Here is a 23,216-nt window from a genome sequence, read left to right on the forward strand (position 1 = left end):
TACTGAAGGGGGTCGAGCGTTTGCTGTGCGAGCCACAAAAGAATGGAACAAATTAAGTGTGGACATCAAACAGTACCAGTGTAAAAAATTTTAAGCGCTCCCTTTTTAAAATAATTTTAGATAATCAAATTTTTAGCAAACTATTCCTGTAATTTTTTTTAAAATTTGTAAATAATCACATTTTATAAATATTTAACGATGTATGTAGGTTTAATTATTTTATTTTAATTATTTTTAATATTGTTATGATTGTACTATTTCTTTCTTTTTCTAAAATTTTAATTTTTGAGGGCTATTAGGTTATCAGTTTTAATACTGTCAAATGTTACCCTCATAAAATAAAGTCTTACCTACCCTACCTACCTATCCTCTGTTGTAATAAATTAATAATGTTTTGGAAATACCCAAGCAAGTAAAAACTAATGATACAATGTTCCAACGTTTCGGTGACCTCGTGATGCCATTATCAAGGAATGAATAAATAAGAGAGAGATCAAGAGAGTTAAGACCTGTAGATCTACATAAATGAAGTTAAGTTAAACAAAGACTTAAGCGCTGATTGAATCCGTTGGTACATTCAAACATGGTCTTAAATGTTTGATGTACAGCATTTCGTTAATTACACCTGCATTCAGTGTTATGTGCATAGGTGACATCTTTTGACATGCCATCTCTCGACATGCTATTTAAACTGGCCTACATCAAAAATGTAGGCACAACAGACTTCTTTATGTCCAACTTGACTTTTAGTCATGAAAGATGGATTTATTAATTTTGACATCAGAATAAGGTTAGGAGCATCAATAAGTCACTCTGTGAGATAAATTGGCTGTTTTGAATGTTTACATCTTTCAAATATTAAAAGCGGTAGTGGCCCAATTCTACCAGATGTCACTATTGAGAGCCGAACAACTACACTCAAATTGTTTGAATTATCCCGTAAATTGGGAAACATGCTAAATCCACAATCTTCTACAGCCATTTGAGGTCAGTAAGTATGGTTTATTTGTCATTTCTTCCGCTAATAACAATTGCCAGTTTCATAGTCAAATAGCCTTTCAGCCGTTTACATAGCATATCAAGAGATGGCATGTCGAAAAGGGTTCAAAGGTGTCACCTATGCATATAACACTGAAAGTGGGTGTAAACAGTCAAATTTATTCCTGCTTTTTTTTTCGACACTTTGAAGCAACTAAGGAGGTCCTCAATGCTCAGGGACTGCGCCCATGTGGTCTTTATCGTAATGTTTACGCACAGAAGATGACATGCTCTTATGGCCAACCAAACATGCATGCAGATGTCCACGAGTATAACCAAGTTACATAGCTACTTGTATTGCCCAGGTTACATTGAAAATTGTAAACTACTCACTGTTGATTAACTATCTGTGGTTTAGTCTCACTTTCTTGGAGGTCCAGGCTAGGGTCTGTGTCGGATTATGCTCGTTAAATAGAGTATTATGCTTTCAGGCATCACCCGTGAAACCAGGGTATTATGCTCAAAATTATGCTCGGTTGGAGGTATAATGCTCAAATATGCTGGACTGAAATGACATTTCCACCTCACCCCCCATAGGCCCATACCTATGGGGGTGGTTCCATTGGCTGTACCCTAGTCTTTCATTTTTGAAAGAAATGTTACACAATAATTATTCAGTTAAACATTTGATGAGCCAAAGTTGTTAAAAACTAACAGCATCGAAAAGTAAGTTACAAACTACAAAGTTTCTCTTGACATATTGTTTTATGGGATTATAGCACTTACATGTACCTTGGAAGCTTGGAGTCCTAAAGTGATGACGTCACAAAAATAAAATTTTTGAAATTATGGGATATGATGTCATATCCTTATAGAGGATCCTAAAAAATGCCCTCATCCCAAAAATTAGCTCTGAATTGCAATTCCCGATAGAGATATAAGGGATCAAAGTTTGATAGCATCCCATACAAACCCTTCAAAATTTGTGTCAGTTCCTTCAGTTTAGAACTGACTCAAAATTAGAGAGATTTATATGGGGCAGTACCAAATTTTCAGCCTTTAAATTTCGGCTGGGAATTACAATTAAGAGGTAATTTTTGGCAAAGACCCTTTTTTAAGGATGCTCTATTCGAAAATGGCACCAAATCCCATAATTTTGCAAATTTATTTTATTGTGACGTCACACTTTGGGACTCTATGGTGGAGTTGATGAAGTGTAGAGGGTACTTAAGGCGTGAAAACACAGCCTTCAAGACGAGGATAAATGGTATGCACGATCAAGCATAGTTGTTAATAAGCTTCGTTTGTACCAATTGTCGACATGACTCTGGTAATGGAGAAGTAAGCTGGTATTAGTAGGCTTCACGTAAACCCTAGTCTCAATTTGGGGCACCAAGAAAGGGGATCATCCCATCCTTTTTGATCTCCATGTTAAAGTTGACAGCAAGGTGGGGGCGGTTGAAGGTATAGTAAGTCCAGAGCTGTAATAATATCAGGCATTACCTTGAGAGTATCGTCAACAAATCTGCGGTAATAAGGAGGCAACTTGCCTTCCAGCTCTAGTTTTTCTTCCAATGATGACATGAACATGTTAGCTAGCAATGGCCCAAGGGGGGACCCCAAAGCCACTCCATCGATTTGCTCATGGAGGGCACCATTGAACTGGAACGGTTGATCTTTCGTAGCCATACCCAAGAGGTTAACAAGGTCCTCTCTTCATATATATTTAGATTGTATGCAGAGTTAAACCAGTTATCCCTGAAGGCTTTCTCGATAAGGATCACAATGGTTTCATCTAAGGGTACATTGGTAAATTTAGATGACACATCATACGATACCAAAATATTACCATCACTGATTCTAAGATCTTGCACTTCATTGATGAAATCAAAGATGTCAGTAACAGCATGATGATTCAAAGACAACGGTTTGAGCTTGTTGCCGAGCGACTTAGCCAGGGCATAGTTATAAGTGCTCATTGCTAATAGAATAGGACGCATAGCTAACTTCTTGTGGGTTTTTGGTAAGCTGTACAGGTGTGCTAATCTAATAGGGGAAGAGTTTGGTCATTAATGAGAATCGTACAGGGGTATTCTCGATGATGCACTGATTTTTTCTCCATGAAACATGAATTTGACTGTTTAATTAACAAAATGCTGTACATCAAGTCAAACAATTGACCACGTTTGCATGTACAAAGAGATTCAAAGATTCGATCCATGCCAAAGTCTTTGTTTCACTCAACTTCACTTATGTAAATCTACAGGTAATTCTTTTGAACTCACCTCTTATTTATTCATTCCTTGATAATGGCGTCATGAGGTCATCAAAAGGTCGGAACATTGTATTGTTAGTTTTTAGTTCTAATAAATGCACAAATAAATAAATAAATAAAATGTTGATTTTATTCTGATATATAGATATTTATTTCCTTTTATGGTATAACAACTGAAAAACAACCAAACAACTATTTTCCTTGGCAAAATTGCCATAAGTCCAAACTAAATGACACTTTGCTTGTTTTTTTTTGGATCTATAATAGTTGTTATTAATTAGTAATAAAGTAAAGATGCAAAAATTGAAATAGTGTACTGGAAGGAGTAGCATATATTGACCGTCTAATACATGTAGGGGAAGAGTTTGGTTATTAATGAGAGTCTTACAGAGGTGTTCTTGTAATGCGCTGATTTTTTTTTCCATGAAACATGAATTTAAGAAATTATTCTTCCTGGTTCGTGACTTGAAGGTTTTGCGTGGTCCTTGAAGAACTTGAACATTTACTGACCAATATATTTGTGATTTCACCACTCTATTCTACGTGATTTTGAGACATGAGGCCTCTGGAAGATTTATTAAAATTATAAAGACTGAAAACATCAAATGTGACCTCTGTGTAATTATCATAACTTATCATGTGGCTAGCTCTGCGAGCAGGCAAGATGAATCAAATCCTGCACTGTGATTGGCTACCCGAGTGGGCAAGATGGAGCTATCTTGCCCGCTCAGGACTACCCGCTGCGTCCTGCAAGAAAACTTTCCCCAAAAACCATATAATAAATCCTTTACTGACCAAGCTTGTTTGATCAAGATGGCTGGATATTGGCCTCGCTCTTTTTTTGTGAGTTTATGGACCTCGACTCCGTCTCAGTCCGTAAACACACAAAAAAGAACTTGGCCAGTATCCAGCCATCTTGACCCCACACTTGGTCAATAACCCATACATCTCGAAAGGCATCGGCTACTACCAAGTAACAGAAAGCTTTCCTTGATGTCCTTTGCTTAATTTTCAATAATGTTAGAAGACCTCATGCAGTAACACTCTTTTTAGCATAAGTTCAGGATATTAAAGAGAGTACCTTACTTGCTTATTTTTGTGATTCAAGAAAACGAAATTTTGATTTCTGTGATCCGTGATTTGTTATTTTTTCCATTCATGAACTGTGCCAGAGACCCCACTGTATGACCCTCATTAGTGGAATTGCTTTTACTAATTACACAATGTAAGTTAGAACTCCAATTTTCTTGACTCCCACTGTTTTTTGTTATCACTGTGGTTGCAATAATTATTATAACTTGTTACAAAGCTCCTTTTTTCTGTTATTGTACTTCAGATGCTTGCTGAGTCACTGTGTGCAATCCTTCTGTTAGAGGAGAGCTCACCTCGTCAGGTTTTTACTGAGTTCATCTTGTCAAGAAAGGCTACATTACAAGAGATATTTCATCCATGTCAACATGGTAAGGTCTTTCTACAAGAAAGTTGTTTCAAATATTATTTAAGAGTTCTGGGTTAGAGCCTTGGAGTGGAATGGCTCATAGCTGCCGGAGCTTATCCCGGCTTCTGTAGCATGAAGTGGCTAGGAGTGTTTCTACTGCCCCTGGATGGGATGCTAGTCCATTGCAGGTCACTCCCGCACAATTTGTTAGGTTTCGCCAACAATTCACCGGTAGCCATTTATACTCCTGGGTGGAGAGAGGCACTGTGAGAGTTACATGTCTTGCCCAAGAACACAACACAGCATTCCCGGCCAGGGCTCGAACCTGGACTGATCGCTCTGGGAACAAGTGCACTAACCATGAGGCCACCGCATCTCACTTTTTTGCTACAAGTTATTTTTCTTCTAGCATGAGAACAACTGCTAAAATTTAAACGTCTGTGGACTTTTTTGGGAAACAGGATGCTTTTTATTTTGCTTTGATGAATTTGACTAAAATCGTCAGCTCCACTCGAGTAACTCATCATGTAATTTGCATAAAAATTGCCAAAATCGTCAAATTCACCAACATGTTAGGCCCATCTCTAGCGATGTAATTTGCATAAAAATCGTCAGTTTGATGAAATTTCATCAAATCTGCCATTTTCATTAATGCCTGCATTTCTGGACATAAGTGTTCCCTTGTGGCTTTATCACCTTGTCATTATCACCTCTGCCCTTGATTCCTAAATTAAATTGAGCAACATCTGAATGGATCAAAATACAAAACAACATCTGTATGGTGTCACACGTGTGTTGGAGTATATAGTGTCAAAATAATTTTTTAATTTTTTAATGAACTGGTGAACATGTGCTTTGGAATCCTTCTGCAATAGAGGGCCAGACTGGTAACATCTCGAATTCATGAACGGGACTTGAGCACGATGCTCAACAAGTTTGCTATTAAATTCAGAAAGGTCTCTGAAGAGCCTCTTGGCCGAGATGAAATGCCGCATCAGACTTACGACAAACTATTTTTCCTCAAGCATTTGTCACATTTATTGTGGATGTTACTAAAACTGGTAACGGGTAATGGGGAACGGGGAACGGGAATCTGAGAACGAGTGTACAGCGGTAACCCACCTGAGAATTCAACATGGCAGACAAAGGAAAAGAAGAGGGAACAAATTGGGGAAACGCAAGGAAGTGTTAGGGTTGTAAACGCGAGTATCTACCCCAGACCGTGTGCCTAGTACGTTCCTGTTAGAGCAGAATCCGATTGATACTCACATATGTAATGGCACCTGGGTTGAAAATTGAATCGGTATTATCAAATGCTACCCCAACCGCTAAGGCCACAGTCATTCTTAAATAGAATTTCAAGCCTTCACAGTCTTGTCATATCTTCTCACTCTGTGTGCAAGCTGTCATATCAATATTTAAAAACAGAAACACGCAATATGATATTGAGGACAAGTGACATAACACATGACCATCTTTGAACGTGAGTTGTCCACTGTCTTTGCGTTTGGTAGCATGGCGGCCTTTCCGACATCGGCAAGTCAGCTGGCAAATCAGATGATCAGCGGATAAATAACCTGTGGCCTGGCCGCTTTGTTAAAGACAAAATGTATGAGGAAACGAACAAGGAATATTCCACAATAATGCTAATGTTAGTGAAAGATGACTGCGGAAAAGCTACTGTGTGACACTCGGTATGTTTTTAGATGACACATTTCACATATCAGGCGAAAAACAGTCTTTAGTCTGTCTGCTTTTTACCCATACTGCAGTCTGCATTTTGTACCTGGTCTGCAGTCTGCATTTTGTACTGACTGATTGGGGTAGCATGTGATAATATTGATTCAATTTCTCCCCAGACGCTATTTCATGCTTTGTTTATCCCAGTACCATATTGGACTCTGGAGCACAGCTGGTAGAAACTTATGTTTACAACCATAACACTTCCCTCACATTTCCCCAAATTGTTCCCTTTTCTTTTCCTTTGTCCGCCACGCTGAATTCTTAGGTGGGTTACCACTGTAAACTCGTTCCCAGACCCCCTTTCCCTGTTCCCCGTTCCCCGTTACCAGTTTTAGTAACATCCCATTTATTGTATAAAATTATTTTTACTTGGAAAAAAATGAGAGGGGAAATCAGAACCATATGATTTCTGTAGGCTATGACGCTGTTATTTTCCGTCTCCACAAACTTGTCATGAAAAATACAAAATGTATAGACCTCCTGTGTGATCTTCCATTTTTTTCTGCTTGTGGTAATCAAGTACAGTTGGGAAAACATTTCATGACTAAATAACAAGACTATAGGTATAACTGCTTGAAATCCAAAGATTTCACTGAAGAAGCAAGCTTGTTTTCATAATGATTCTGTGTGAAGATTGACTATGTAACATGACAGTCACATTATGCAAATTTGGTGGCAAGCATCTCTATATGAAAAGATGACAATGGCTTTAAAACGCATGCTGGACATATGTAAAGGATCGCTGTCATAGTGGTATGTCAATGGCCTTTTAGCGAATGGTAATTTTCTGTTTCAGGAGAAATGGAGATTTCAGTTTCTCGAAAGAAGTCCACAGACCCTATATTTTTGTCTTTCCCCCACCTTTTTCATATCCTGCACAGTGGGTTAATATTTTGCTAAGCTTGCAATCTCAATGAACTCAAGACAAAATAGAGGGTCTGTGGACAGACTAGTTCTGGGTCACTGGGCCTTGGATATTGAATAATTGGGCAATCACGTCAATCAAGAGTTCTCATGATAAACGAAGACATGAATCTTGTGAGTAAGACTGGGAATCAGTTTGGACACAGGAGTTTTCAATACAGTTTTGAAAAAATTCAATGTGAGATATCAAGAAAAGATGAAAGGGAAGCCACATGGTTTTCTGGTGGTTTTTCATGCTTCTCACAACATTCACTCTATAAAATAATGTCATTTGTCTTCAAGTCTCAATTTGGATTTTGGTGAGGCTTATTCTTGTTTGTGGAAGTGCAGGGGCCTGATGGTTAGTGTACTTGTCTGGGTTGTCTGAAAGATGGTTTTGAACTGGCTAACCCAGGATTAAAAGTTATCTGAAGTATCAATTTCTCTTGAATGAAAGTGTTTTGTGTAGTGTGAGATTATTCAAACTCAAAACTAAAGGACAAACAATATAAACAGAATACCTCACCAAAAAGTTACAAATTGAAACTGAAATCAAAACCTTCAAAGGCTGTAGATAGACAGCTGAAAGCTCATGTTTTGAATTCTTTTTTGAATTCTTTTGATTATGTCTCATCCTAGCTGTGCTTCAATCTTTAATAAATGTAGTTAACGATAAAAATACAATTGAAGTGAGTTTTTCTTTTGTGTCAGGAGTGGGTAAGGTGTGAAACGACTGAGGTTTCTTCTATTAAATTTATCGACTATTGGATGCTGCCACACGAGCAAAATGGTTGCACAGTCTTATTTACAAGGCATCAATCAACAATCGATATCCTGATTGGTTGTTTAGATATCCGCATCTAAAGTTGAAGTAGCTAAAATATGCGAGACCTGTTGCGTAAATGGATGCCACGGGAAAAAATATATTGAATATTAAAATATCCAACACACTTTCGGTCATCATTATCCCTGGAATGTTCTGGCGAAATTTCACGAAAATCTGTCAAATCTGCATACCCTATAAATTCGTTCAAAGTGGATGTACATGTATTCCTCCCAAAATCAAATGCAAGATTTTAGCTCGTAAAGGTTCGTAAACCAGGTCCTCCTAGCGTCAAAAACAATGCATCAGGATTTCCGGGAAAAGCATCACATTGCAACACGTTTTCTATCTCGCTGTCGCATTGAAGAGAAAGGCACTAAAACGGACAAATTAGCCAAAGGAAAAAGAACAAATGTGTAATATAAACAATACCAAAAAACATGAAATACGAGCTCCAAGATGAACATTTGCCATGAAAATTTGTGTGGTGTTCTTCGTCAAGACACTTAACTCTCACAGTACCTCTCTCTACCCCGAGGTGTATAAAATTAATGGATACTGGCATATTTAATGCTGGGAGCTAACCCTGTGATGGACTAGCATCCCATCCAGAGGAAATACTCCTAGTCACTTAATGCTGCAGAAACCGAGATAAGCTCCAGCTGTATGGGCTGCTCACAGTCCTGAAACAGAGTGTACCTTTACCTTATTCATTCCCTAGAGGGTTTGTCCTTTTGGTCGGCAGCCAAATGGGTCATGGCCTGAGGGGATGAGAATTGTTATTGAAGAAGTATCATTGTTCTGCAATTTTATACCTTTTGACAAGTACATGGCATACAGTGTATTCAGTGCTATTAAGTTTTCAGTAGTTCTTACCCAAACCATCACTCAAAATGAATAACTTTATGATATTGAGATAACTTTTACATAACTATATGGGCCTTCTTGCCTGCATGTATGAATCATGGTGACACCACTCTAATCATTTCTTTTCAGCTACAAGTATCAAATCTCAAGTGTGTGAAGTTGTACGAGTCATTCAAACAAGTCTTTACCAAATCCATGCCCTGTTTTATTGCGACAATGATAGTGGAGAAAAGGAGTTGCAAGGTCAGCAGCTGTTTTCACGTTACCATATTGACAACTTGGCCTCATCCTACATTCATGTTTTATACACAATTGTAGTTTGTTACTAGATGAATTCCAAAAGACAAAGCCTTGTTAGGTCCAGTAGATTTCTCCTTAGAATTAGTTTAATGTGAGATTACCCAACCACATTTTCTTGGAAGGTTTTGTTTTTTCATTAAACTGACATAAGAGATTATTTTTCTGACCATTTCTTTACATTTGAGACATGAATATTCCTGAAAATGTTCCTAAAAAGCCCCAATGGGGAGGTTCAGTAAAGTATGTACTGTATGTATGTAATTTGGTACTGCAGCTGCCTGAAACTTCCAGTCTAACTGGGTGACAATAATAGTTTGAAAAAATTGTTTCATTCTTAATAAGATTTTTGTCAGTAGCAACATATTTTATTTACTGAATTAAGGTTACAGTATACCTTCAGGGGTGTCTCGCGTGCATGCGATGTAGCTCGTGCAGTTTAAGCTGTAGATACCTAAACCCCTATATCAAATTAAAGCTTATGGAGCTGGCTATCAAACTATACCAAGAATTTTGAAAGAAAATGAATTGTTGAATTTTTCACGACCACTAAATGCGAGCGCCCGAATCACCTTTCGAAAGTTACAAGTCAAAGCGAATTTCGTTTTTCGCCAATTTAATTTTTTCCTCGGTTTCAGGGCCCAAAGCGCTTAAAAAACGTGTCTGCGTTTTGGCATATTCAATTGCAGTAAAAAGTTACAGAACATTTTTGAAATAGGATTAAAAAAATGTGGAGTAATCGTACAAAAATCGCTCTCAAAATTAACAATTCCCAGACACGCTTTTGTAGTTTATATGTTAAACTAGCCACTGTCCAAATTTAAGAGCAATTGAACAAAATCCCTTTGAGTTATAACTCTTTAAAGTGTCTACTTCAAGTGAAAAAATTTATTCGAGAAAACAGCGCTAAGAAAAATTTTCTACTTCGCAAACAAACTCGGCCCACAAACGCCTTCAACTGGGTTCTCAGATAACTAAGCCAATCAGTGCAGGGAAAGTTTACTACCGTTAACCTCCTGGTGAAATTTACGCGCGAATCGCTAAAACACTCTTGTGTTTAGCAATGCGCTCAAGGAACCGAAGGCAGAGAGATAATTTTTCTGTAGGTCAGTTTTTCTTGAAGCTGGTCTGGCAAAATGGGGAAGACTAAAAAAGATACGAACGCTAGAGTGGCTGAGCGAAGGAAACAAACAAAAGAAAGCACAGAGAGCAACTGTGTGTGGGCAACTGTGCATGGATAATATTTCAAATGGTCTCAATGAGTCTGACGATTCGTCGATATCGGACTCAGCATCCCTGTTATTGCTGTCAAGTTCCGAAATTTTTACAGAACCTTTCTTTTCTCTGACCACGAATATTTGCTCGCCTTATACGATAACTATAGCTTCATCCGCGTGGCGAACTTTCGCTTCTTCACTCATTGATGTATTTTCATTTGTTCTTCGCTGTTTTCGCTTTTTCGAACTGGTCCATGGTTTAAACGTGGTCTATGTTTACTTATAACTTAATAGAGATGCGCCTAATACCAAAAAATGCTGGGTAGTCAGAACAACAATGCTGATCAACTGAGTAGTCAATTCGTGACATCCATATAGGTAATTCCCGCGAAAATCGTCTCGGTTGATTGCATACGCGCCATATGGCTGTCAATCAAGAGGTAAACTTTTACTTCCGGTGAAAACGTAAAACCGCCATTTCTCCGCCAATATTTAGCCTTTTTCAAAATTTTTTTTCAGAAATTAGAGATTATTCTTCGACCACTATTTTGACCCAAAAATCCAAATTTGAAGAAAATTGCCGACCCGAAGGTATACTGTAACCTTAAGCTTACTTCAATAATCTGCTATTACGTTGTCATTTTGTAGATAAGCTCACAATACTAAAATGTGAAATGTTTAAATTAAGTGTCATTGTCAGAGAAAACCGGGCAGTACCAAAAGATCGAGGTTGGCCGTTTACATTCATCTTTTCACAGTATAAAAGCTATCTGAAAAGATTAACAACCATGGCATTTGCCGAGGTAGGCGTTCGTTTTTCTTCAAGATATCACCACATCATGATTTCGGCCTCTCAAGCAGTCTAAAATGGCTGAAATTTCGGGAAACTTTAGGTGAGCCTAAAAGATACTTCCTACAAATTCCAGAAACTCTTATTTTCGTGACATAATATTTGTCCCCTGATTAGTTGATTGAGAAATATTAGAGGTCTTTCGCATTAATTCTACAGTTTTTACGAGGTGCCAAATATCGCCGCCGAATCGTTAATGAACGTGACCCAAATTTTAGCCACTTTCAGTGAGTCGTTTTTCAAAAGTGCGGCAGTTTATTTCCACAGAAAGACATTTTTGTGATAGTCTTTTGCACTTTTATCAATATCCAGTTTAGTTAAAATTGGTATCTACAGGCAAATCGGAGTAATTGGTCTCTCAAAGTCCAAAAAAATTCATTAGCCAGAAATATTTCCTGCCAAATGTTTAGCGCAGAGTATCACCTCATACCGACTTTCTGCGATTGTTATCCATGATTTACTAAAATATTTGCAAAAAATAGTTAGCTGGACTGCAGAATAGAATATTTAAGCTTTGACATCGTTATTGAGTTATGGAAACATTTCAAACTGGCCAAATCCTTACCATTATTTAGGCTAAATTTTGCCGCGAAATTCTATTTTTAACGTCTCGCTGCATGGGAAAACAGAGTGGATCCTCAGTTGGCTGGTCTCTTTTGCTGTTTAGTAGAATAAACTGCAAGTTAATAGTGAGCAAAGCTTTTCCCTGAATTTAATTTTGGGGCTTCGGCAAACCCCTTGTTTACATCGATTTTCTCGTTTTCGGAAGGCGTGACGCGTTACAGATTCAACGGTCAGATGACAGGACTTCGAGATGTCGATCTCACCTAAAGGTTTTTCCTTGCTTTTGAAAATATTCGCTGTTCTTTCGGATCAACAAAATTGCCTAGCATTGCTGGTGGCGGGGCAGTTTTTTTTTCAATTATTAGCATGCAAACAAGATAGTCGAGGAAAGACGACAGAGGTGGTGTCTATTTGCCACAACCTAATGTAAACAATGAGGAAATACAGCTCCCTGCTCTCCGGCCCACCAAAGGATCAAAAAGGACAGACGACTGGGATAAACATCTCAATACGTGTAATCGTTGCTAGGCCAGTATTGCCAGCGGAAATCTTTCTTGCGTTTAATGTTGCCGTTTGAATCATCGCAGGTTAGTACAGCGTCTTGTTTTTCGCTCTGGAACTTTTACTTTCAACAAAAGTAACATAATGTTGCTTCTGTCAATATTGACCACAAAACCCCTTCAATGCAACGAAATTACATGCAAATTTGTATTGATAATTTCTTGTTAACTTTACTGCTGTTGTTGTCAGAGTTCATAAAGAACGAGATCGCAATATTTTTGTGATCCATGAGAATGTAAATTGAATTACATTTTGCACGCAACTAAGTTGCTCTGAAGATTAATTGAGATAGTTTTAACGTGGTTCATGAAAAAAATCTTGTGGAGGCAAATTCATTTTCATTAACCCTGCCAAAATGCAGTTGTATTCGTGCTAAGGTAAATGGGATGGTAGCTCAAGAATATCTACAAAAACAAGATGGTTCAACTGATCTGAATCTCTAAAATAAAAGGAATAATGACTGAATGGATTGTTAAAAAAGAAACAATATTTTTCCAGAGGGTAGTGTTTTTATCTTTCCTGCCCCATTCAAGGAGGATGCAGGGGTGGAATGAAGTGCCATGACAGTGGCAATGGAGAAAGGACAACCCCCATCTCACTACCACCCACACCTTGTTGTTTGCAAGGGGGTGGAAGAAAACGACATTTCAATTTCATTTAGTTTTCTAACGACTCATTTGCCATTTACACCTAAGTCAGCCTAGTGTTTGGTTTTCATCATTTGGTTTTCTTTGGAGTTTTTTGGGCAACTTGCGAGATTGAAAACTCAGACCTGTGGTGGTACATTCCTCTCCTGGATCATGAAAATAACACCCAGGATTCGTATGGTTTTTCGGTGGCATTATAAGTATCATTATACATTGAACTCACTATCTCTTTTCTGACTGGCTGAAAGCGTACAGTGAATTTTTGAAATCAGCGCCTGTGACCTCATCTCTGCAGATTATACAATAACACGTCAAGGACACTCAAGGTCACGGGTAATCATGTCAAGTTCGCATGCTTTGTGTTACTTGCCGTTGGTGAAGGAGCAAAAACATGACTTCTATTTTTTTTCATTCAATGTATAATAAAACAATTATTAGATTCGGTTTTTGTGATATCCAGAACAATCAAGGTCTCGGTAAGGGTTATCAGCTGAAGCCAAAGGCTGAGGCTGATAACCCCTACCTCAACCTTGATTATTCTGGATATCACAAAAACCTCATCCAATGATTGTTTATAAACCAAGTATATATATCTACACACTATGGATCCATATTCTTCTATTAATTCTGTTAAATTCAGCAGATTTTTCCAGGTGTGAGTTTTCGAGACATCTTAAGAGACCTTTGAATCAGCTCCACAGCAAGTTGTCCTAAGTCAATTGCGTTCACGAGGTAATATCAAAGGAAATGAAACGGAAAACAAGACGGTGTACCAACCTGCGATAATACAAACGACAACAATGAACGTAAGAAAGACTTCCGCTGGCAATCTTGACCTTGCAACGACTACACGTATTGAGAAGTTTATTCAATTTTTTCACATTCCAGTCGTGATCCTTTCGTTGGCCAGATAGCGGCCTACGAAATCTGCATTGCTGTGTTTCATTGTTTATATTTGGCTGTGCCAAATAGACACCACCTCTGACGTCTTTCCTTGACTATCTCGTTTGCACGCTAATAATTGAAGAAAAACTGGCCCGCCATCAACAATGCTAGACGATTTTTCTCATCCGAAAGAACAGCTAATATTTTCAAAACTAAGGAAAAACCTTTAGGTAAGATAGACATTTCGAAGTTCTGTCATCTGACGGTTGAATCTGTTACACGTCACGCCTTCCGAAAACGAGAAAATCGATGTAAACAAGGGGTTTGCCGAAGTTCCAAACTTAAAATTCAGGGAAAAGCCTCGTTCACTAATAACTTGCAGTTTGTTCTACTAAACACCAAGAGGCCAGCGAACTGAGGATCCACTCTGTTTTTCCATGCAGCGTGACGTTAAAAATAGAATTTTTGCGGCAAAATTTAGCCTAGATAATGGTAAGGATTTGTCAACTTGAAGTTTGAAATGTTTACATAAGTTAATAACGATTTCACAGCTTAAATATTCTATAATTCTGCAGTCCAGCTAACTATTTTTTGCAAATATTTCGGTAAATCATGGATAACAATCGCAGGAAGTCAGTATAAGGTGATATTCTTCGCTAAAAATTTGGAGGGAAATATTTCTGGCTAATGAATTTTTTGGACTTTGCGAGACCAATTACTCCGATTTGCCTGTAGATACCAATTTTAACTAAACTGGATATTGATAACAGTGCAAAAGACTATCACAAAAATGTCTTTCTGTGGAAATAAACTGCCGCACTTTTGAAAAACGACTCACTGAAAATGGCTAAAATTTGGGTCACACTCATTCATGATTCAGCGGTGATATTTGGCACCTCGTGAAAACCGTAAAATTAATGCAAAGACCTCTAATATTTCTCAATCAACTAATAAGGGAACAAATATTATCTCACGAAAATAAGAGTTTCTGAAATTTGTAGGAAGTATCTTTTAGGCTCACCTAAAGTTGCCCGAAATGTTGATCATTTTAAACCGCTTAAGAGGCCAAAATCATGATGTGATTATATCTCGAAGAAGAACGAACCCCTACCTCTGCAAATGTCATGGTTGTTAATCTTTTCGGATAGCTTTTATACTGTGAAAAGATGAATGTAAATGGCCGACCTTGATCTTTTGGTACTGCCCAGTTTTCTCTGACAATGACTCTTAATACTTCTTGGCATAATCAATCATAGTTTTCTTAAATTACATATTATATTGATATTATCATTATTTAGATAACCCAGCACTTGTATTCAAAACGCTTGGTAAGATTGCAAAACGAGAGACTTCTCCAAACAGTGACGAGGAGGGTGAGTTACAAGTAGCTCAAGTTGAAGCTTTGTACATGTAGCAACCAAGGAACAAGGACACACAGCAAAACAGTAAAACATAAGTTCTATGGAAAAGGTTTGCCACTGACTCTTGATATTTTTCAACAGATGTTTTGACTAATGCTTAAGCCTTCATCAGTGATATGAAAGCGAAGTTCGTTGTCATATGCTATTTTAAGTAACGTAACACAAAGCTTCCATGCATGACCATATAATTCATGCTCGCGCAATGCCTTTGTAGGCTTCTGGAAGTATGATATGATCGTTCCCAGCATTCGGGTCCAAAGTAGAGTGTCAGGCTTCGACGAAAAGTCTCTTGTGGTAAGTAGCTTTGAAACCAGCGACCTTGACGTTTTCAAAGTTTATGTTCTGGTTGAAATGGTGGACATGGCTTGCAACTTTGGAGTTTTGGTCAAAACCTGCCACTGCCTTTTTGTGCTCCGCAATTCAGGTCTTTAATGATCTTTCTGTTTGGCCGTAGTACACAAAATTACACTGTGTGCAATTGATTTTGAACACTATGCCTGATTTCTGGCGGTCAGAATCGTCTTGCTCTTTGGGGTGTGGAAAAAGGCTATTGATGGTTAGTTGTGGTTTGTAAGCTACTGTGACCTTTTGTTGTTTCAAACTGTGACCTATTTTCTCGGCCTTGCCTATTGGTGTTTGCTAGTTCCAAAGTGAACTGTATATTTGGGTTAATTGAGTTCAGATGTTTGAAACTCGTTGACTTGATCCTTTTGAAGCGATGACATATTGTGTGACGTCATCGCTTCATGCTGGTGTGCTTGCATTCCTTTGGATAGTGATTTCGCATAGTTTCATTGCACTTATGTCCATCGCGCTTATGTTGTACACAATTCACCCCTCTGTGGAAGGGAAAAACACTCTGGGAGGTAGTAAATAAGCACTGTGTGAGCATTGTATGAGCACTGAAATATCTGAAATTAACTTATGTGTGTGGGACCTGCGATAGGTCAAGGGTCCACATTAAATTTATGTATTGGTGAGCATTGTTTAGGGCCGAACTAAACATATCTGTGGGCTGAAATAGTAGTGAAATTGAACTAGAATTGAAGAAGAGCATTGAAGAAGTTCGCTGTGAAAGCAGTTGAGATAGGAGAAAGCAATGGAGAATAGTGTTACAAAAAGGTGAGCCAGCTGAAGGTTTTGTCTTTATCAGAACTGGTTAATGTAGCTTAGATTATGGTCTCTTTGATGCAATACAGAGCGGCAGTTGGGTAACACAACATTTACATGAAAGCCAAAGAATATTCAAGTGGTGCAAGAGGGAAGTTCTGGTTAATTATACCATTGTTTACATTTTACCTGGAGGCAATGCAATGTATCTTTCAACTTTAAAAAAGGTAATATACTGAAGAACTAATCCTTTTTCTGTAATGAAAACAGCTTATAGCTGCCACGCATGATAAGAGCAGGTCTAGCTGTGGTTTGTGAAAAACAACTAGAAGAGTCTCAAAGACGTGATTTAACCACAGGATTTTCAGCTGAAAAACATTCACAATGGAAAACAGGTTATTTTTGTAACAAAACAGAAGGTTTACAGTAGTGATAATGAATTCAAGTTACAATTCATTTGCAGATTTTAGTTTTTTGTAAAGTTTTACAAATGTATTTTAAATTTTCTCTCAACGGAAGAGTGGTTGTGATTAAACAATAGATAATGGTTTTGTCAGTGGTAAATCAATAGGAAGGTTCATTAAAAACAGCGATAAGGTGAAAAACATTAATTAATTTCCAGTGAGGTAATTAGCGTTGCCAAAATTAATTTCTGTTATTTCAAGATAAGGTGTTGATTTCAGAGAGAAACAATGAAGATACTGTTTGTTGTTTTCAAGTTTGCGTATGTTGTTGATGTACTTTAAACAACACGTTTCACTTTATCCAGAGAGAAGCAAGTTTCTTCATTTCTTTGCAGCTTCTAGGATCAGCAGAAAGAGTTTGTTTGCCATCTTTGGTTTCCGGGAACTAGGAACTTATCCTTTGCAGCTGTCTTTTGCAGTTTGTAGGATCCATGAAGTGTCTTTAATTTCATTTAAAATAATATTTTATTGTGGATTGTGGTTTATGCAATATCGGATAAATTTGCACTCACCGGCAAACTGATAATACGAACACATTATCTATACATACAAGCAAGCAAGTTGCACACACGATAGGTCAAGGATCAACATTAAATTTACGTATTGGTGAGCGCTGTTTAGCCCAGACTTTTTGCTGTCTTGAGGTGAATTCAATTGAATGAGCACTGTCAGAGCAGTGTATGAGCACTGAAATATCTGAACTTAACTTATCTGTGAACTGAAATAAACTGTATTGGTGAAAGTCTGGATCTGCCACTGGATTTCTCTTGGGGACATCTATCACAATATTCTTTTACATTGTTTTATTTCATAAAAATTTTTAAGTCTCACTTCCGGTCATTTCGAAAAGTAAACAAAAGGGAGAAAGGTGAATTGCATTATTCAGTTCAAAGAGGAACAATTGAACAAAGGGAACAAGTGAGCTTGCAATGCAAGTGATCACTTGGACTCTCAAAACCCTACTATACAAAGCTACTTACCATACAGCTACTTCCCACACAGGTTGTACCTTACTTTTACTTTTAATTAAGTTTAATCATCAGCCTGTCTGTTTATGTTCCAATTTTCTTAGAACAATTTTAGAAATAACACATACACTTCATCGCTTCTGCATGCATTGCATGCCATTTATTTAAACAAGAATGACTATCGTCAACATTGCGAAACCACCATTTAGGAGGATGCAGGAATGTGGATATCGCCGTTTCCTCAATTTCTTCCATAACCATTTATGGAACTAGAAAACACCAATGGGCAGGGCTTACCTTTTCTTGACACCATTACAAGAAGATGCAGCACAAATATTCAAGTGGATGTTTACAGAAAACCGACAAACACTGACCGTTATCTCGATTTATTTTTGTGTCATAAAACATCCGTGGTCAACACTTTGCTGAAAAGAGCTAACAATATTCCGTCAACGAATGAAGGAAAACAAGAAGAAACACAACAAGTCAAAGCCGTTCTGCGAGATAACAATCACTGGTATCTCATGTCTTTTATTCAAAACTGCAAGAGGGCATTAACCAAACAACCCGCTGAGAACAACTTCAATTGCTTTTTTTGTAGTGCTGCCGTATGTACAGGGCATTTCCGAGAAAATAGGTCGCATTTTGAAAAAGCAAAAGGTCAAAGTAGCTTACAAACCACAACTAACCATCAATAGCCTTTTTCTGTGCCCCAAAGAGCGAGATAATTCTGACTGCCAGAAATCAGGCATAGTGTTCAAAATCAATTGCACACAGTGTAATTTTGTGTACTATGGCCAAACAGAAAAACCATTTAAGAACTGAATTGCTGAGTGCAAAAAGGCAGTGGCAGGTTTTGACCAAAACTCCAAAGTTGCAAGCCATGTCCACCATTTCAACCAGAACATAAACTTTGAAATTGTCAAGGTCGTTGGTTTCGAAGCTAATTACCACAAGTGACTTTTCCTCAAAGCCTGGCACTCTACATTGGACCTGAACGCCTGGAACGATCATATCATACTTCCAGAAGCCTACAAAGGCATCGTGCAAGCATGAATTATATGGTCACACGCGCAAGCTTTGCGTTACGTTACTGACTTTAAATAGTGTATGACAATGAACTTCACTTTCATATCACTGATGAAGGCTTAAGCATTAGCCAAAACACCTGTTGAAAAATACATTGTATCAAGAGTCAGTGGCAAACCTTTTTCCATAGAACTTATGACATCTCCTGACTACACTTTTTCCATTTTTAAACACAGTAAAACATAAGTTTAGTTCAATGTTGGCACTAAAGTGGAATGTCTTTCTCTTGTCATTCTCATTTGTTTTTTTTTAGCTCTGGAGGCATTGTTTGGTCCAGACTTTGATTTAGTAACCAGTGCAAGATTCCTTCCCAAGACTGTACTAGGTATATGTTGTATAATTATTATCAGGCTTTTCTAATTAAGAAATAGACCACTCTTCCTCTTTGGGTTTACCAGTGCATTAAACCATGCAGGATGTTGGGAGAACACAAGAAAAGCTTGTAAATCACTCGCCAATGGCTTGTGATTTATAAGCTTTTCAAGTGTCCACCCAACATTCCAAGTGCTTTATTACACTGGTAAACCCATAGAAAGAGTGGTCTATTACTTTTATGAAATAACTATTTGGAAAACTCTGCAAATGAGGGCAAAATTTATTGTCCTTTTGTGATCAAGTTGCTTATTCTCATCAAATTCAAGAGCTGATGCAACAAACCAATCACAACGACTGACAGAATAAAAGCACAGACTTGGCACCAGACACAAAATTTGCAGAGCAAAGCAAGGAAAACATTTTGCGCTTAGAAAGTTTTAAGAAAAGAAAGGAAAAGGTTACCGGTGAAAGGCAGAAAATATGTAACACTTGAAGTGCCACTGAAACAAAATTTGTGTATCCTATTTTGTCACTCAATCTATAGTTTCAATTGTGTTTATAATCTTGTTGAACTTTATTTTTGTCAAATTGTAATGGAAAGTGCTGTTTTTAGCTGCCGAAATAGACTTTTCGCAGTAAAACTGTGTCCGGGTTTAAGGACCTTGTGAGGTCACTGGTTCACTTGATTTATCCAAGTTTATTCTTCATATTGTTATTACCCACTAATTTTCTACCTCATAATTTCTGTCCAGCCTTGACGGAAAATACACATTATAGACATTAGAGTTTAGATTCACCAAAATGAATGCGACAGATTGGAACAATTTTGTACACCTTTAAAACCCTCTTGAGTACACAATTAGAGACTTCGAAGACAAGAGTGGTATCTTTTACATCAAGACCTGAAGCCTAAACACGATATACTGTTGCTTATTTTCAGCCTGGATCTGAAATTTGGATTGTCATGTTTATCTTAAGGTATATTAACTAGGTTTGAATTTATCCTTGCCAACTTTACTTCATTGAAAGTGGTAAGCACATCAGTCATCTGCACAATCTCAAAGTTATTTTCGGTCCACAAGCTTTGAGTCAATTCCTTGATTGCATACAGAGCGCATCATTTTATGATACTAGAAGTGAGAGTTAATGTAGTAGATGAAGAGATTAACCTATAGAAACTGTGATCTGCAGCAGGGTTTTCTTTACCGCCGCACACATATCAGTGTATTACAGCGGGAATTTCACTTCTTTTAACATATACTTATGTCTATGATCTTCATTAAATAGTATCCAAGTTCAAAGTAATTTGTAAGAACATCACTTGTTTAGACTCCGGTCCAAGGTTTAAACAAAACATTTGAACTAATTTGCATCTATAACCTTTCACCACCAACAGTGTCATGCTTTCTCTCATTTCCTGAAAACAAGGAAACTTAGCAGCTTAGCTAAGTCGACCCTGGAGGAGTTATCAAATACCATTTCCTTGAAATTTTTAATTGAAATGTTATAGTGAAATTACATGCTACCCAATTTAGGAGCTCATTTCATTTTTTTTTCTTTAGTACGTCCGATTACCATACTAATGTTTTGTAGTCCTTTTATTTTGCTCAGTACGCTGTTTTGTATTTTTTGGCTCATTTAATTAACCTCCTCTTTCTACTTTGATTAGCTCTGCTACAAAAACACTGCAGTACGATAATTAACCTCCTCTTCCTTCTTTGATTAGCTCTTGTACGAAAACACTGCAGTACGAGGAGTACTGATGTACTACAGATATGTCAAAATACTTTGATGTCAACACCACCACCGTAGTTAAATATTTAGATAGCGGGAACACTGCCATACAAGGCGTACTAACGTACTAAGGCTACATTGCAACACTTAGATAACAAGAACACTGCCGTACGAGGCGTACTAACGTACTAAGGATCCTTTAAAATACTTAGATAACAAGAACGCTGCCGTACGAGGCATACTAATGTACTAAGGATAGATTACAACACCTAGATAACAAGAAAACTGTGGAACTAGGCGTACTAACATAATAAGGATCCTTTAAAATACTTAGATAATGGGAACACTGCTGTACGAGGTGTACTAACGTACTAAGGATGCATTACAACACCTAGATAGCAAGAAAACTGCCGTACTAGGCGTACTAACATAATAAGGGTTCTTTAAAATACTTAGATAATGGGAACACTGCAGTACGAGGCGTAATAACATACTAAGGATGCATTACAACACCTAGATAACAAGAAAACTTCCGTACTAGGCATACTAAAGCAATAAGGATTCTTTAAAATACCTAGGTAACGGGAACACTGTGGTACTAGGCATACTAACGTACTAAGGATACATTGTAATACTTGGATAACAAGATCATTGCCATACTAGCTGCAGTAACGTATTTGACTGTGACACATGCAAATACAAGACCGTCATTTATATTGTGACCATGATGAAATTAGGCGGGTACAAAAGTCAGACCGGATCAACTCGGACAGCCAGTCCGGGTCGGATCAACTCAGATCACGAAAAAAAACATAAAATTAAATGAAACTGAAACTTTTACCCATTTGAAGGTTAAAATTCTGGTCAAAAATGGGTCAAATTAAGAAAGACTCGCGACTTTTCCCCATGTTGTGCTGTGTAGTCAAGCCGCCATTTTGTATTCGAAGTGCCAGTTCCTCTCGGACTTGTCTCGTGTTCATCCATCCCTGATCCCGCCACGTCGATCTCCACGATCATGCACCACTGTTTACTTCATGGGACAGAAGTTGATGCAAATGATCATTGCGATGTCTACATTCGCCGCAAGAGAAGTAGGAACTGACTCTGTCGCTCAAAGGAAGAGTGTACCAAACCGAGCAGTGACAATTACCTGCAATTCCGAAACGTTGACTGCAACTTATTTGCTGCGAACTGTTACGGTGTGTAACAAAGCCGATGGTAAAAAGTTGCCATATTAGATGATGCGCAAAATGAATCGTTCTTAAAGGAGAAAGTTACCGGAATACAAGGAATACAAGAGCCATTCCAGAAAGTCCATAATTCAATACCATTAAAGATAGAGATCGAAAGCATCGATGGGAGATTTGCAGAGGAGATTAATGTCAAAACGGACTCAAAACGGGTGGGTATAAAACAAAGACCAAAGACCCAAATTGAAGACCCCTTCAAAATCGTTTTGAAATCGCTCGAAAGTAGCTCAAATATGGTTCTCGACCAAAGCAGAAACAAGAAATGTCAAGATTTGCAGTTATCAACCAATATTACCAGGAACTTCGTTTTATACAAACCCCACCGAAAGTAAAAAAACCCACACCCGTTCAAAACAGTTTTGAAATCGCCTGAAATCGCTCGAAAGTAGCTTAAACAAAATTCTTGGTTGATGCAGCAACAATGAAAAACAAGATTTATGGTTTTGAACAGTTGAAGAATTTGCAGTCTCAGTTGGTTCAAGCACTTTGAAGGCAATTGCAAGACTAAATTGAGAGAATTGGGTATAAAAAATGAACAGGATCAGAAAAACATTTTGGCAAAGAAGTTTAGAATTGTTAAGAAAAGGAGGCATCTTTGACGCCACAGATAACAGACCTGCGCAAACGATTGAAATCCACAAGAAATGATCTCGAAGAACAGGAAAGACTGACACTTGGCAGAGTGCTACAGCTCTAAGTGCAGGTCCTACTTACATGACAATGGAAAGATGATACGAGACATATGGTAGATGACACCATAACAGCATGAGCAAAGACTGCTATGTTAAAGATCATAGATGTTGCTGGCATTCTTTCC

The 23,216-nt window shown here is 37.8% G+C and overlaps 1 protein-coding gene across 1 annotated transcript in view; it reads left to right on the top strand.

Annotated features, from left to right (window-relative positions):
- Nucleotides 1-23,216, top strand: part of LOC145479226 (conserved oligomeric Golgi complex subunit 1-like) — a 111,561-nt gene that overhangs the window by 45,941 nt on the left and 42,404 nt on the right. Inside the window, exons 10-13 of the mRNA XM_081457534.1 lie at nt 4,590-4,713; nt 9,157-9,270; nt 15,347-15,421; nt 19,354-19,425. Of these exons, the coding sequence (XP_081313660.1) occupies nt 4,590-4,713; nt 9,157-9,270; nt 15,347-15,421; nt 19,354-19,425 (385 nt within the window). The remainder of the gene's footprint in view (nt 1-4,589; nt 4,714-9,156; nt 9,271-15,346; nt 15,422-19,353; nt 19,426-23,216) is intronic.

The sequence above is a fragment of the Orbicella franksi genome, chromosome 1, assembly GCF_964199315.1.
Source record: "Orbicella franksi chromosome 1, jaOrbFran1.1, whole genome shotgun sequence".
NCBI classification, from domain to species: Eukaryota; Metazoa; Cnidaria; class Anthozoa; order Scleractinia; family Merulinidae; genus Orbicella; species Orbicella franksi.